The sequence below is a fragment of the Equus caballus genome, chromosome 16, assembly GCF_041296265.1.
Source record: "Equus caballus isolate H_3958 breed thoroughbred chromosome 16, TB-T2T, whole genome shotgun sequence".
In the NCBI taxonomy this organism is placed as follows: domain Eukaryota; kingdom Metazoa; phylum Chordata; class Mammalia; order Perissodactyla; family Equidae; genus Equus; species Equus caballus.
In genome coordinates this window covers 8,940,104-8,955,932 of record NC_091699.1, presented here as the reverse complement: position 1 = coordinate 8,955,932, position 15,829 = coordinate 8,940,104, and the positions used below count along the sequence as shown (strand labels likewise).

Below are 15,829 nucleotides of genomic sequence, written 5' to 3'. Positions count from 1 at the left end.
GTCTTCTTGATGAATCGAGCCTTTGTTATTATATAATATTCTTTCTGTCTCTTGTCATTTTCTTTATTTTGAAGTCTACTTTGTTACTAACATAGCAACTCTGCTCTCCTTTAATATTTGCGAGGTGTATCTTTACCGTTCTTTTACTTTATCCTGTCTGTATCATTATGTTTGCAATGAGTTTCTTGTAGACAGTGTATAGTTGGATCATTTTTTTCCATCTACTGTTTCAGTCTCGGTCTTTTAATTGGCATGTTTAGACCATTTGCATTTAATGTAATTATTGATATGTTAGGCTATAATTATTTTTTATTTGCTGTTTGTTCTCTTTGATTTTTATTTCTCTTCCTCCTTGAATTTTTTTCCTTAGGATTTGATTTTTTTATGATAAGTTTTATATTTATCTATAGTGATTTTTTCAATATAGATTTTTTTAGTGATTGGCTGCTTTAAAATCCTTGTCAGGTGGTTCTGACACGTCTGTCACCACCATGTTGGCGTCCATCAAATGTCTTGTTCATTGACTTTGCAGCCTTCCTGCTTCTTGGTATAGTGGTGATTTTTCTGTTGAAACCTGGACATTTTCACGTTATGTTGGGTGACTCTGGATTGCGTTTGATCCTTCTCTTTCAGTTGGCTCTTTCTCACACTGCTCCAGCAGGGAAGGGGGACCACTGCCTTTTACCTTCAGGTGGAGGTAGAAGTCCAGACTCTCCACTTGGCCTGCACTGACACCTGAGGTGGGAGGTTCCTTGGTACTGCCAGGGGAGGTGGGAGTTCAGCTCCCCACGTGCCCTCCTGCGTCATCACCCCAGCAGGGAAAGGGAGGGGGCCTCGGAACTGCTGGGTGGGAATGAAAGTCCCAGCTCCCTATCTGGCCTCCTGACCCTTCCCTGGCAGGGATGCTAGGGCACCTCTGAGCTGGCAAGGTGGAAGTGCAGCCCTTGCTGGTCAGGGTGGAGCTGCATCTTTTCTGTGGTGTGTGTCTGGAGTAGGGTGGCTGTTGTCTGAGAGTTCTCTCTCTCACCCAGCTGTCCCTTGCCTGGTGCTTCAGTCAGAGAGAACAGGCTTTTATTGGGGCTTCTTTTTATCTGTGCCTGTTGGCACTTTCAGGTTGCTGGCTCCTGCAGTCCCCAGTCTGGGACAATGAGGCAAAAAGAAAACCCAGGACACCATACCTCCATGTCGTTTCTCAGGGTCCAAGGTTCCCAGCCCATCTGCCTTTCTCTCTCCACCTTTCAGTCTTCTTAGGTTTGTCTTATGTACTATGTCCAGGGTTTTATTCGTACTTAGTAGGAGGGATGGACAAAATTACGTCTACTCCATCTTCCAGGAAGCAGAAGTTTCAGGGAACCATTTTCGAAAGGGCTTTGGGGTGAGGAGTATGCCCAGACCACCAGCAGCCTCTTCCCAGAGGCCAGCCAGGAGTGCAGCCTCCAGTTGATTTGGTCTGTGAGGGAAGGCCGAGTTTAACTGAAGGGAAGTAGCTCAGAGGACACTCTTGTGTGGTCACTTTTATGTGGGATCTGGACCAGTGTGCTTCCTCTGGGGTGGCCTGCTTGAAACAGAACTCAGTCCTGTCCTTTGGATCCTTACTGCTCAGCTCCTGGGTATCAACAACAGATCCCTGCTTCTCCTGTCCCCGTCTCTCCCTCAGAAGACAGAAACAAAAACAAACCCCAGCCACCCTGTCAGAAAACAACAACAAAGCTAGCATACCACTAAGAGTTTCTAGACATGCTCCCGTGTGCCAGCTTCCTTTTGGGTTGTCTGTTGAGAGTCTGTGTGTCTGTCATTATGGGGCTCTCAGGAAGAGAATGCCTTCAAGCCTGTCAGAGGCCCCTCTCCAGGACAGACGGTGAGGCCTGAGAGGGAGCAGTGCTGCCTTACAAACTGCTTGTGAGCCTCTGGTCCTGTGGGGACAGTGGCTCTGGAGGGCACTTCTGGACTTAGCGCCACGGCCAGGCCCGCTGCTGGCGTGTTTAGACAGTCAGAAATGGTGGGAGAAGCAGCAGCACTTCCTGGGAGGCCCTTCCCACGCCTGTGGGCTGAGGACAGGGTGGCCGGCTCAGGACCACAGGCTGGGCTCTCGGGCATGTGGGGTGGGTTCCAGTCCGGGGGCTCGCAGTAGAGGTGCTGGGGAGCTTGAGGAGGGAAGCAGCAGGAGCGGCTTTGTGTGGTTAGGTTGGCTCCTTCCTCACTAGCCCCTCAAACGCAGTCATTCCTGTCTCTGTGCCTTTGCTTTAGCTGTGCCTGTGCCCAGAGAGTCCTCTCCACCTCAGGCCGCCCTCCTGTGTGGTGGGGTTGGGGGTCCTCACCTCCTTCACGGTCATTTGCTCAGTTGGATGGCTGTGCAGGGTGGCAGGTACCTCCCTGTCTCCTGAGGAGGTAGAATGGCACAGTAGACATCTGGAGGCTCTTGTCATCCAGCTGTGGGCACCAAGTCAGCCCTTTTAGGAACTCTTTGCTCCACCCTCTACCCCGTCAGCCTGCGCCTGCTGCCTCCTGCTCCCTCTCTGGCCTCTGTGCCTGGCACGTTCCAGCTCTCTTCCTACAAACCAATGGACTGGGTCACTGACCTTTGGAACCTTGTCCCTGTCTCTTTGAATGAAGTTTCCCAAATCTGGCTGTGGGGGCAGAGTCACTTGAAGACTTACATAGTGACCCCCCCCAGTACCTCTCCAGATTTGGCTTCCTTAGGTTTGGGAAAAGGACTCTCTCTATTTCCTTTGGACTGTGAACCCGTGAAGGTAGGAGCAGTTTCTCATTTATCTCTGCTTCCACAGACTTTTTAAACAGCTTTATTGAGATGAAATTCACATATCGTACAGTTGATCCATTTAAATTGTACAGTTTGGTGATTTTTAGTATATCCCCAGAGATGTGCAACCATCACCACAATCAATTTTAGAACATATTCATCATCCTGGAAAGAAATCCTGTACCTCTTAGCTGTCATTCCCCAATCCTTCCATCCCCCTGGCCCTAGGCAACTGTTGTCTGCCTTCAGTCACTGTGGGTTTGCCTTGGAAAATGCTCTTGATAGAACATACCCACTTCCCAGCCTGCTCCTCCTCCCAGAGCACGTGTTTCTGGCCCTATGCCCGGTGTTGACCTGGCCTTCCTACGTTTCTATACAACCTGCCGACCTGGAAGGGTCTCCCTTGGGGTGATCTGTATAAAGAAGTCATGGCCAGGGGCCAACCCCGTGGCATAATGGTTAAGTTCAGTGTGGCCGGCTTCAGCGGCCTGGGTTTGTGGGTTCCGATTCCAGGTGTGGACCTGCACCAGTTGTCAGCCATGCTATGGCGGTGACCCATATATAAAGTGGAGGAAGCCTGGCACAGATGTTAGCTCAGGGTTAATCTTCCTCAGCAAAAAAAAAAAGAAAAAAGAAAAAAATCATGGCCAATCGAGGTGGGTGCTGGCAGCCTCCCTGCTGTACAGCACATGGGGGCTATGCACATACTCAGCTGAGTATATGTTTGTTGAGTGAATAAGGACACCAATGGTGGGCCAGGGTGAGACCAAGACTGGGTTCTGAGGGAACTTGTGCTAGCCCTTGGGTCTCCCACTGCCGCTTTTGGGGAAAGCCCAGATGTGGCTGATAATGTGAAGCTGTCTCAAAGCCCTGCAGCCAGAGACTGGGAGGCTGATGTACAATAAAAGCTGGACAGAAATGGAGGAGACATGACCTCGTCGTCTAACTTCCTGGTTTCACAGGTCACGGAACTGCAGGCTGAGGGGCAAAGTGGGGAAGTCACCTGGCCCAGGATACACACAGGGGGTTGTCCTGCCCCGGTGCTGACCGCTCCATCCTGTGTGCAAGCTTTGATGGGGTCTGATAAGTGTGTGAATCCCTGAGTGGTGCGGGAGAGAAGCCGAGCGTGCTCACCTGCCTGGGGATGGCTGGGTGCTGCTGGTGTTTGCTGAGAAAACAGACCTCTACTCTCTTTGCTTCTGCTTTCCCAGGCAGAATTTCATTCCACATACCCCATAGCCCTCCTGGATTGTGTCCCTCTAACCCCTGGTTACCTGCCAGTGCCCACTCTTGTGTCCATCAAAGCCAGTCTTTCACTTTCTTCAGGCCTCTCCATGCCCCTTGCCCGAAGCCCCTCGTTATGTGCCCTGTTCACATTCACAGGGAAAAACCATTGCTTTCCTGGGGGGCCTTGAGGAACCTGCAGAAGCCAAGAAAAGAGAGTTCTTCTTGGCAGATGGTGTGTGACCTCTGGCAAATGACCTTTCCTCTCTGAGTCCACAGATTCCAGGCTGCCAGCTGAAGAGGTGTGACAGGGCCTCCTGGTTTGGAGAGCGTTGAATAAAAAGCACTTCCAGAGGAGCCCTTAGGCTCACCCGGAGATCAGTGTGTGTGTCGACAGCAGGCAGAGGGTTTGGGCTTTATTTGTGTCCTGCCCTCCAGAGGGCAGTGGACAAATTGGCCTGGTTGTGCCTTCCCCGCCCTTTCTCTCCAGCTGGCTCTGGCTGAAAAGGGGGGTGGAGTCAGAGTTGCTGTCCAGATCTTTAGCTCACGCTGAGCTCCGACTGCCATGGTCTTGGGGGAGGAGAAACTCTTTGGATATAAAAAAATATAATCATAGCTAACATTGATTGAACTCATAGGCCAGACACTGCTCAGTGTGTTTTTCTGCTATGATTTTTTTTGAGATATAATTCACAGACTGTAAAATTCACCCTTTTAAAGTATACAGAGTAGTTTTTAGCATATTCACAAAGTCATACAACCATCTCCACTGTCTAATTCCAGAACATTTTTATTACTCTGAAAAGAAATCCCTTACCTGTTAGCAGTCACCCCGTATTTCCCACTCCCTCCGTGTCGTGCACCCATCAGTCTGCTTTCTGTCTCTGTACATGTACCTGTTCTGGATGTTTCATAGAAGTGGAATCATGCGCCATGTGGTCTTTTGGGTCTACTCTCACTTAGCATAATGTCCAGGTTCATGCATGTGTTAGCATTGTCAGTACTTTGTGCCTTTTTATAGCTGCATAAGATTCCGTTGTGTGGCTAGGCCACCTTTTGTTTATCCCTTCCTCTGATGATGGATGTTGGGGTGACTTCCACTCTTTGGTGACTGTTTAATAGGACTGCCATGAACGTTCACATCTGCGTCTTTATTTGAGCACCTGCTTTTAGTTTTCTTGGGTGTATATACCAAGGAGTGGAATTCTTCGCTTAACCTTTGGAGGAACTGCCAGACTTTTCCACAGTGGCTGCACTGTTTTCCATTCCTGTGCTGAGTTTTACTTGCATTGTGTCATCAGTCCTCACATAAGTTTCGTGAGGTGTAGATATAATTGTTATCGCCCCCACCTTTCAAGTGGGAGAACTGAAGCTCAGAGGGTTTCAGCCCAGGGTCATACAACCAGGAAGTCAACAGTGGTTTGGCCCACGCTGGCTGCCATCACTGAAGGGGTCTCTCTTCTCCCAGGCCCTGCTTTGTGCCATTAGGATGAGGACTTTTGACTGTGTTGTTCGCCTGGCACACATCGGCACTCAGATGGTTATTGAAGAAAATGCCGTTGTTTTCTGATCTTTGTGGCTCGAACAGGAGCTTGAAGGAGGCATCTGTTTCCTAGGAGTTCCTCTACTCTGCAGTTTTTCAGACTTCTACTGGGTTTTGCATTCTCCTCTCCACACCAGATGCTGCAGACCTCCCACAAGTTTCTTGCTGTCAGACATCTCTCTTGGAGACTCAGCCTGTGGCTAGGGCATGAGATGCATGGAGTGTGCTAAGCAGAGGTGACTTGTGTTTCCAGAGAGTGTTTGTCATTAACTTGGCTGTTGAACCTGTTCTCTCTCTCTTTGGTCCAAGACCACTGATGATCTGCTCTCCTTTTACTCCTCCAGGCAAAACCCATTTACGCTGGCTGGCTGCTCCTGGCTCCAGATGGGGCTCACCTTGACAACCCAGTGCATCAGTCTCGGGTAAGGGCGTCAGAGTGAATTCTCAGGGTGGGAGGGACTGGAGAAGGGCCCATCTAAGGGCAAACTGGCCAAGTGGAAGAGGGAGATAGGGAGCTGGACAGTGGGTTGTGGGATGGCAGGATGAGCAGGGAACCCCCATTTCATGAGCTCATAGGTGTTTGCTTCAAAATGAGGTGCTCTCATGTGGTGCCACCTGTTTCATGGGTCCTCTTGACTGTAGAAACAGTTAAATGGAAAAGGCAAAAGAGCAGTTAGGCAAATGTTTGTATTATGCTAATTAGGTTCCCTGTTCCTTCAGGGCCGAGGCCCTGCCTCCTGCAGCTCCCCTCTTCCATCCGGTGCTTCAGGCTGGGCGCTCGGCAAATGAGCCTAGTGAGGGGTTAAGGGCCTCAAGGGCCAGCATTGCTTTTGCCTCATCTCTCCTGGGCACCCCAGCCCAGGACAGGTCCCTGCTGTGCACAGGCTGCTGGGAGCAGTGAGATGGTCAAACCAACATTGTCCCTGACCAGTGGTTTGTTCTTCTGCCAGGGAGCCCCTTTGGATTTGACTCCAGTTAAAACACATGCTTTCCTTTTCCACGGGCTTGCTTCCAAGTGCTGCCACCTGCACCCTCTAAATTGCTCCATCTCTGCTTCCTTCCCATCCCTGGCTCCTCCAGAGAGCTTCTGCCCTGCCTCTTGGTCTCTGCTGCCCCCAGCCTGAATGCCGCACTCTGGGGTGGGGGCCACAGTGCCCCACAGACCCTGCGTTGTATCTGGGGTGTTTGGAATTCCTTCTGGAATGGATTTTGACTTTAAAACAGCAAGTAGGAGTCTTGAAAATGTTTCTCAAGAAGAGTCCACGTGGCATTTCCCTCGACACCAAGGGCGGAACCAGCCCTCTGCAGGTCCTCTTTGCAAGGCCTTTGAGTATCCTGTTCCTGCCACCCAGGCGGGAGGACCACAGGGGTGACTATGTTCCAATGACTTCAGCAACTAGGGAGCAGTTCCCCTTCCTGTTTTATATTTAGGTCATACAGAATTGCCATCTCCAGCTTCTGATGGGAAAATCATTATTATAAATGATATAATTCTGGCCCAAAGCAGAGCATGGTATTTTACTTAGTTCTTGTGGCCTTATTGCCAGAAAAGTACGAATTTTGTTGGGCTTTTTGAAATGTTGAAAATAGGTCGTGGATCCTCATAATGATCTTTGGGATTCAGGGACCAACAGTCTCATGTTCTAGACATGTTTTCCCCCCACCAAAAGGAAAGTGTCTATCTTCAGGTCCTTGTTGTTCTGCTGTCAGTGCTGTCGGCCCACTGTTGGCCCCTAGCAGCTGGCCTTTGGGTGGGGAGTAGAGGGGGGCACTCCTTGCCGGTTCGTCATTCCCGGACGTTGGAGTTGTTCCTGCTGCTCTTGCTCTTTCTCAGGTTTGATTTTTGTTAGTTTGCTCCTCCTCAGTGAGTACTGGAGCCCGGCTGTCTTTTTCCCTGTCTCCCACTCCCTGTGGATCATTGGAACAACGCTTTTATAGCAGTTTCCCAGATTTTTTCAGAAGTGGGGAATTAGTGCCTGGCATTCTCAGGTTATCCCATATCATGTCAGATAATTCATCAAATAAATACTGACACATGTTAGTCGGTGAAGAATACAAAAAGGTGACCAACACACCATCTCTTCTCCCGAGGAGCTTGCAAATTAAAATAAACCAGGTGTCTCATTAAATCTCCTTAACTCGTGTGGAATCGCAGTGGGTGGTTTGGGCCTCTCCCCTAGCTAGCACATCACCGTTCTTCACCATGGGTCCCTCTTTTCATGCCGTCTGCCCTAGCAATGGAAGCTGTGGAACCAGCGTTCCGTAAATACAGATTTGTCAGACACAGGGACTCAGGAAGCAGAGATCGCAGCCAGAGCCCTCCTAACCACTCACTCTATGCTCCATTGCAGAAATGGCAGTGGCGGTTCTTTATCCTCTACAAGCACGGCCTCTTGCGCTACGCCCTGGACGAGATGGTGAGTGTCCTCCTCTGCCCACTCCCCGTCTCCAGCCTTTGCCATGCCCCTCAACTCAGCTTCATCTGTGTCGTCTCTGAGCACAGCAGCTGTGTGCTCTTCGCTTGGGCTTCTGTTTGGGAGCCTGGAATTTTTTAAGAACTTGTGGCAGCTCGTAGAGATGGTCCTTAGAACTCAGACCTTTAGTTTGAGGCATGTGTAGTGGTTGTGGGTGAGAGTAAGTAGTGAGGAAAGAAGGCCCTTCTGTTCAAGGCTGATAGGAAGTGGACTCGGCAGAGCGCTCCTAGGCAGAGAGAAGTGGAGCAGGCTGTGGACCTGTGGGCAGATGGGGGCTGGCTCTGGGCGTGTGTGTGGAAGTTGAGCACACGTGCATTCACGCACTGTAATCCCAGGACTGCCTCTCAGTTCCGTTGCTGTGATTGGTCTCACTCATCCCATTCGGTTTTCAGAGGTCTCCTGGTCATGGGGTCAGTGTTCTTGTGGTCACTAAGCTGTGGCATGCGGGCTCCTTCCTGCCCTGCTGCTTACTTGGTTTGCTTCCTGCATCCTGGGCTGGACTAGTGTTTACTGCTGTTGGTCCAGAGGCAAACCTGAAAACCAAGCAGGTGGAACGTTCTGGCTCTTCCCCCCCCCCCCCAGCATTTCATCTCCTGACTTCTTCTCTGAAGGAGATTAGTCTCTCCTAACTAATCTGATGTATGACTGAATTCCAAGCTTTAAAAGGGTTGAAGATGGAAGATTTGATTACCTTTTCCTGTTCCGTTTGAGTGTGAGTGTGTGTGTGCATTCACGTGGGTAGCATTTTTCAATTGGGACTGTCCTAAAAAACATAGTCACACCGTGTAAAATAGGTTGACCCCCCCACCCCCCACCCCGACGTCATATCTTTGCTGCAGGGTTGAGAGCAGACTTCTGAAAGTGTGAGCAGAGATGACTGTCCTCTCCAAGGACCTTGTGGACTGTTGGGACACCTGGATTTTAGGGGGGTTATTAAAGCTCATATGTGAGTAGGCCATAATTGGGTTGTTTCCACACTTGGGTCCTAATCTTTGTGATATGTTGCTTTCTCTGTTTCTGGGATGAGTTAATGGGTATGATATCTAGGTATGGAATTAGTAGGTATGATACTCTATATCGACTATCACCTCATTGGCTCCTTCTTAAAAAGAATTTTCTTCCTCATTCTTCCTGGTGAGACTATTTCTACAACATGGATGGGCCACAGAGAGTTTTTGCCCTGGAAACACCTGTGGTCTAGAGTAGTTTGAGATGACTGGGTTGAAAGTGAGTGCCGATGGGGTGCTAGAATTCCTAGAGGTGGGAGCAGGCAACTGCTGCGCTTGGACCCTCAGTTCCTTTCGGGGAGGAAGCAGGCCTGGAGGCAGACCCAGCGCTGCCTCTCTGTATTCTCCCCACTTGGCCATCCGTCATGTGAGCAGTAGCCTTGGGGTGGGAGCTGGGCTCCTATGAACCTTGAGGTTTCCTCTGTCCTGTCCTCCCTGTGCCTGGCTGACCCATTCTGAAGTCCCACAGAGACTTACAATAGAGAAGGGGCCCCCAAGTTGACTGGATTGCATCCAGGCTGGGCTGGGCCATGAACCATTCCGAAAAACAGAGTTGCTTGGACTTATCCTTGGAGACTGATTATTCTGGTTAGGAAATCTTTCTCTAGGTCTAACTGGAGTCCAGCGCAATCCATTATTCCCTTCAGTTCAGTTGCACAAGCACAAAGATGGTCGCTCTTGGGGACGCCTTTGTGTCGGCACATGCTGCATCCGAGAGCCACTCCAAAATGATGGAGGCTGCTGAGCTGTGAGTAGGGACACTTGCAGTACACCGTGGTCTCCCAGCAACCTGAGTGTTGGTTGGGTATTATTTCATGTGCTGCTAGAGCAGAGGTGGGACTGTGCCAGCGACGTGGGAAGAGAAAGAAGTCCTAGGAAAAACTGGGACTGCAGAGAGCACATTGGTGGGGGATGCCTAGGATTGAGAGTTTTGGGAGTCCCCCTTTCTGGGAGATGACTTTGGAGCTGAAGAGACTGAATTGGTGAGCCAGTTAGTACTAATCTACCCAAATTGGGCGGTGCAGATACCCTGAACCTGCAGGGAAGGAAGTGGCATTATTTCTTTGAGTGAAAGAAACAGTGGCAGTTGCATTGAAATACCTTTAAAACAGCGTTTCAGGCATGTGAGGGTTTTCCCTCTTGTGCTAGGAAGGTCCTGTGAGGAAAGTTGCAAGGAAGCATCTGGGCTGCACTTGAAGAGAGGCTAGGTGAAGGAGGCAGTCAGATACCAGCTGCCCAGTGGCCAGTGTTAATGGCCATTGCTGTAGTGCTTGTGGGCAGGCTCCTTCTTGCAGGGGCTGGAGGGGCCTTTGCCGCGCCAGTGCTCGGCATCAGGCCTTGTTCTTCATGGCCGCTCCCTGGATGAGCACAGTCCAGAATCCTGGAGCTCCAACCCCGAGGTCAGCTCTCCTAAAGCCTAGACTCCCGCCTTGACCTGACCAGCAGAGTCCTGAGACCTGGAGCAGGAGAACTTTTCAGGCAGGCTTGTGTGTGAACTGAATTCCAGCCATGCTGGAGGTTTTTCTCTTTGAGTGCCCAGAAGTAGAAGCATGATCCTCAACTGGGGATGTTGTGCCTCCCAGGGCCACCTGCTAATGTCTGGCGTCCTCTTTGGTTTTCACAACTGCACAGGGGTGGAGGGGGTTGCTACTGACACCTAGTGGGTCGAGGCCAGGGATGCTCTTAAACATGCTGCAATGCACAGGACAGCCACTCACAACCCAGAAAGATCCAGCCCCAAATGACAGCAGTGCCAAGGCTGAGAACCCTGCATGATCTGGTCAATGGCTTAAATTATTTTTATTTTTAAAAATTAAAATATGTTTGACTTGCTATCACCCGTTCTTAACAGGTGTGGAAGGATTCACCGTCAGATTTCTGGGAGAGAGGTGGGTGATGGGGCAGGGTTAGCCTGTTGGCTGGTGTGCTAAGTGCCTGGTGTGGAATGGGGGTGGGCCTATTCCTGGCATGGAGGGGTTTCTCTGGGGTGTCCCTGCACATCCAGTGACACAGGGCTAGCAGAACTGCTTATGTGTGCTTTTACCCAGGGAGCATGTAGGTACCACTCACGTCCCATGGCATGCTCAGACCACCATGCCTATATAATGGCCCCATCTTGGGTTTGGTCTCCGAGGGCAGCAGCTCTGAGCAGTCTGTAGCTACTGCTGCTCCTACCTCTGGTGACAAGCTTAGCTTCAGCCCTCCCCCTTCCCAACCCACTCATCCCTCTTGAGCTGATCTACTGCAGTAATAAATTGTAAGGTTTTGTGGCTGGGCTGTTCCCTTAACGCTTAGTTATAATCTGTTTCAAATTGTTGCTTGACTTTTATACAGTGTTACTATTTGTTTTCATTTTATTTGTTTAAATGTTGTCTTACTAACTAGTTTGTGACTTCTTTTCATTGTTGGGCCCTCTGATAGTTCTTGGTATCTCTCTGCGTTGTCTGGGCTGGGCTTGGGTGGCACAAACCTAGTAAGTATTTGTTGAATTGAACTACTCAACTTTGTAAATGCATTGCTGCAGAATTTCTGCGTTCATTGTGGGGTGAAGGTGGGACCTGGGATGCTTCTGGAAGAGAGGTTAGGTGCGTCACATGTTGCGACTCTTAGTGGTTCCTCAGCTGAAGGGAGAGTGACCTCCAGAGGGTTCCGGAGAGCAGAGTGGGGAAGGTTGTCTTTGCAGGGCTGCCCCACCACCCCCCGGCCTGGCTGGGACTGAGCAAGGGTCAAGGTGGTTGTCAGAAGGCCCTGGAGGAGGAGCAGGACTGCAGTCCCTGGGGTGGTGCCTGCCGCAAGGGCTGCTTCGAGAGGCCTTTCTGCCTGGGGCCTTCTGCTAGGTCTGGGGCCTTCAGGCCTAGTGTGGCTCCAAGGGCTGACTGTTGCCTTTCTCTTCCAGGAGGCTCTGAGATGGGACTAACCTTTGGAAGTCACTTTTCCTTTTTTGGGAAATTTCTTTCTCGATACACCCACATACCCTGTAACTGGTGGGTGTGGAGAAGAGGCAAATTCCCAAAAAAGGAAATTTCCTAAATGCAAGTTGAGGTCAGGTGGGCTCAGGGCAGCCTCACAGACAAGTGGGAGCCTGAGGAGTTTGGCTGGGCCTCTGGTTCTTCAGGAGTGGATGGAGTGAAGAATCTAGAAACCCAAACTGCTGCCTCTCTCCTCTTCTGTTTCTCCCCCTGTAATTTGCCCACTGTGCCAAATTCTGCCACTTCTCTTTGAGCTTTTGGGGGCTGACGTAAAGCTAAGGTCTTAGTGGTCAGAGCCCAAAGGCCACTAGAAGGCTTTCCTGGAGAAGCACCAAGTCCAGAGGGGAAACAGGGCCCCAAGTTTCAGGTGGAGCACGCTGGGCTTAAGGCTCCGAGGCTCCACAGGGGGCTGCCCCTGATGCGCTCTGCGCAGCCTGGTCTCTTGCTTTCATGTTCTTTTCCTTTTCCTTCCTGGAAGCCAGGCAAAAAGCTGGTCTAAGGTGTGTTTTTTCAAAAGAATTCTGGTAAAATATATGTAACAAAATTTATCATCTTAACCATTTTTAAGTGTACAATTCTGTGGCATTGAGCACATTCACACTGCTGTGCAGTGTCCATCTGCAGAACCGGAACTCTGTCCCCATTCACTGCTGAGTCCCCAGCATCTCTCCCCCAGCCCCTGGCAACCACCATTCATTCTACTTTCTGTCTCTATGAATTTGACAACTCTAGGGTCCTTTATAAGTGGCATCATACAGTGTTTGTCCTTCTGTGTCTGGCTCATGTCACTTAGCATTGTGTCTTCAAGGCTGATTCGTCTTGGAGCAAGTGTCAGAATCTTCCCTTTTGATAAGTTGTGCTGGATCTGATACTCTCGAGCCCTGCCTGCTCTGAAACACACTGACCCTTGTCTCTCTCACGTGGAAACTGGAGAGGTTGTACCCTTGCTTCCGAGGCAGGTGTGTGGTATTGAGGGCTGCCCTTGACTCTGTGAGGCTTCTCTCCCTCCTCTGCCTTGGGAGTCAGGACAGACCAGAGCTGCACGATTTTGTCGGGGCCGTGCTGCCAAGGACCTTAGCTCAGTTCACATCTTCATACATAATAGGGAAAACACTTTTAGCTCTTGGCTGCGTGCCTGTTTGGAGGCGACTGTGGGTTTGTCCGCCCCAAAGTATGTGAAGGTCCAGCTAGAGAAGTTCCTCTGGCGTCTGTGCTCATAGGTAAAGCATGGGCTCGGTCTGCGTGCTCTTCAGAGGATGCCGAGTATTAGCCATTGGGATTCTGGCTCCTTCGGGGTTTGCTTCCTGCAGGAGGGAATCCCTGAGGTTACTTTGATCTTAGGACCTTTGTCCACTTCGTGCTTGATGGATTTCAGCTACTTCTGGTGTTGTGTCAGCCCTGAGTAGCACACAGGTGCCCAGGGCCCTAGGAGTGTGTGGAAGAGGGACAGCACAGCTCAGCTCGACTGCCTCCAGGAGCCGTCTTTGAGACTTTCTCCTCCTGTGCAGCCAAGCCCTCCATCCCCCATGGCATCGTTCTGCAGACATACCCCTGCGTAAGAATATCCTGAGGGCAAGGCCCAGGTATCCAGTTTAAATAGCCACTCCCTGTGATTTTCAGGAAGCACCAGCATTTGAGAAGCCCTGCTTTAAGCTCTGGTTTTCTTTCCCCAGTGCAGGCTGATGTGTCTGATTCATTGGTAGCCAGGGTGGCACGCTCTCCAAAACCAGGATTCGCATGCTCTTCAAGGCAGTGGGTGGTTGGGGAGTCACAAAGTCTTCTGGGAGGAAATAAGGGCGTTGGCCACCTTCCTGCTTGTCATGGAGATTGGGGAGGAGCCGCGTGCTCTGCCCGGTGCTCTGTGTTGGCTCTTCAGGCACGATCTCTAATGGAGTCCTCGCAATGACATTGCTTGATAGATATTATGTCCGTTTCACAGGTGAAGGAACTGAGGCAGAGAGATCGTGGGGTCGCTCAACTTATGAGTGACAGAACTGGGATTTGTAAACAGGCGAGATGCCTTCTAGGAGAATGATGGTCTCTTTTCCCCCAGTGGTCCCGTCCTTCACTGGGTCTAGTGATGGCCCAGCCAGCCAGCATCTGCTGCATGCGTGCAGGAGGGGAATGGTGCTGGCAGAGGGCCATGCTGGGCTCTTGGCATCCTGCCCGCCACCCGGCTTTGTCTGTAGCCGCAAACTGGCAGCTACAGTAGTTTTCCTTATGTCTTAAATCTCGTTGAACTAAATTAACTTCAGGCTCGCAGTCTGGGTGTATGAACATATAGTCAGAGGTGTGTAGAAATCAGAACAATAAGGAGTCCTGTGCCTGTCTGAGAGGCAGAGAAACTTCCTCAGTCATGGGGAACTTTCATGTTCAAAGAAGCAGGGTGGGATGGGGAAGCAGAGAAGATGTTTTACGGATTAGTCTCATGTTTTCAGAATTACTTTTAAATTGGTTGTGTGTCTGGCCTTGCTCTGGGCTTTGTGCTCTTCCACAGGGTTTCAGCCTCCAGGTGCCAGAGCCCGAGGAGTGTCGAGAGAGAGTGCTGGTTTGAGAGTCCAGTAAACGTGGATTTTAAGCCTATTCCTCTGTTTCTGGCCGAGCGGCCTTGAGCCTGGCCCCTTTCCTGCCTGTTTTCCCTCAACAGGAATCTGGTGGGATGATTGTCAGTCCCACAGTCATCTGCATTTCCTTCTTCCCCCTCTGCTCAGCTGCTCTCTCCAGTCCTGTGCTTGCTGTGGTAGTAATGGGAGTTTTAAAAATAACCCTGGACTCGACAGTGTTTTCTTCCTTACGCTAGCCCCGAGAGCAGTGTGGGGCTGTTGAAGAGGGACATGAACCCTTGAGGCCCTCAGATGAGCATGTGCCTCCGAGGTTTCTGGGTGCTGTCAGACACAGGCTGGAAACCCTCTGTCTTTAAGGGGGATTCTGCACAGAGCTTAATACAAGTTTTAAAACTGATAGAATCTGGTGCTACTTTAGTTGAACCCCTCCTTCACACATACAGCCCTACCCAAGCTGTAGTGAAGAATATGCCCTGACTGGACGGACCTCCTTCTGCAGCTGAATTATCTAGGTGCCTGAAGTGCTGTCCATGTGCCTGCGTGGGCAAGGCACCTCTTCTTGTGTCAACCATTTAGTTAACTTATTTTTGCAAAATAATAAACTTATTTTTTAAACGTTTTCCAGTGTTGGCTGATACATGAATAACACCCATCTTTCTAGGTAAACTCTGAGGCCTATGTCTCAGAGCTGATGAGGAGCTGATGTTTTTGAAGAAAAGTGGAGAGTAGCTGGGAGGCAGGAAGGGGGCCACTGGCCACTCAGTGGGCTGGGCCCGTGTGCTGGCTGTCAGCAATGGCACCGCCAGGGAGTGTTGAGGAATCGGGGACCACCAGGGGTGCCGAGAAGGTGATTCAGGGTGTTGAGGTGTTTCACCCCCGCCTGCTTTGGTTTTCTGCACACAGGGGCCTTAGATGAGTCTGTTAGCTCATCGTAGCTTAATCGTGACAATTAACCATAGTTCTCACCTCTTTGGGAAGAATGTTGTAACAACTAATTCCTCCATGACTCTTAAGTATGTGAAGATAAAATATCTGAAATAGATGTTATGGATGCAAGGGCTTCCTTGGCTGGAAGGTCAGATACTGATGCAGTCCTGGGGGAGTCGGAGGTAATCTCTTGAAGGCGGTGGGAGTGGATGACAGGATGAGGGCTGGGTGCTGAGGGGCCCTGAGCTTCCTGCAGGCCACTTTGCCTTAGAGCATCTTTGGGCCAACTGTAAGGTATTTTGAAATGTTACAAAGTCGCTGAGCCAAGGCATGGCAAAGGTGAACCAGGTGGGATTGGGA

General features: G+C 50.5%; 1 protein-coding gene across 1 annotated transcript in view; it reads left to right on the top strand.

The window, feature by feature from the left end:
• The window catches only part of LOC138917983 (collagen, type I, alpha 1a-like), a 93,362-nt gene that overhangs the window by 74,645 nt on the left and 2,888 nt on the right, over nt 1-15,829 (top strand). Inside the window, exons 2-4 of the mRNA XM_070237097.1 lie at nt 5,873-5,950; nt 7,880-7,945; nt 10,862-10,898. Coding sequence (XP_070093198.1) covers nt 5,873-5,950; nt 7,880-7,945; nt 10,862-10,898 — 181 coding nt within the window. The remainder of the gene's footprint in view (nt 1-5,872; nt 5,951-7,879; nt 7,946-10,861; nt 10,899-15,829) is intronic.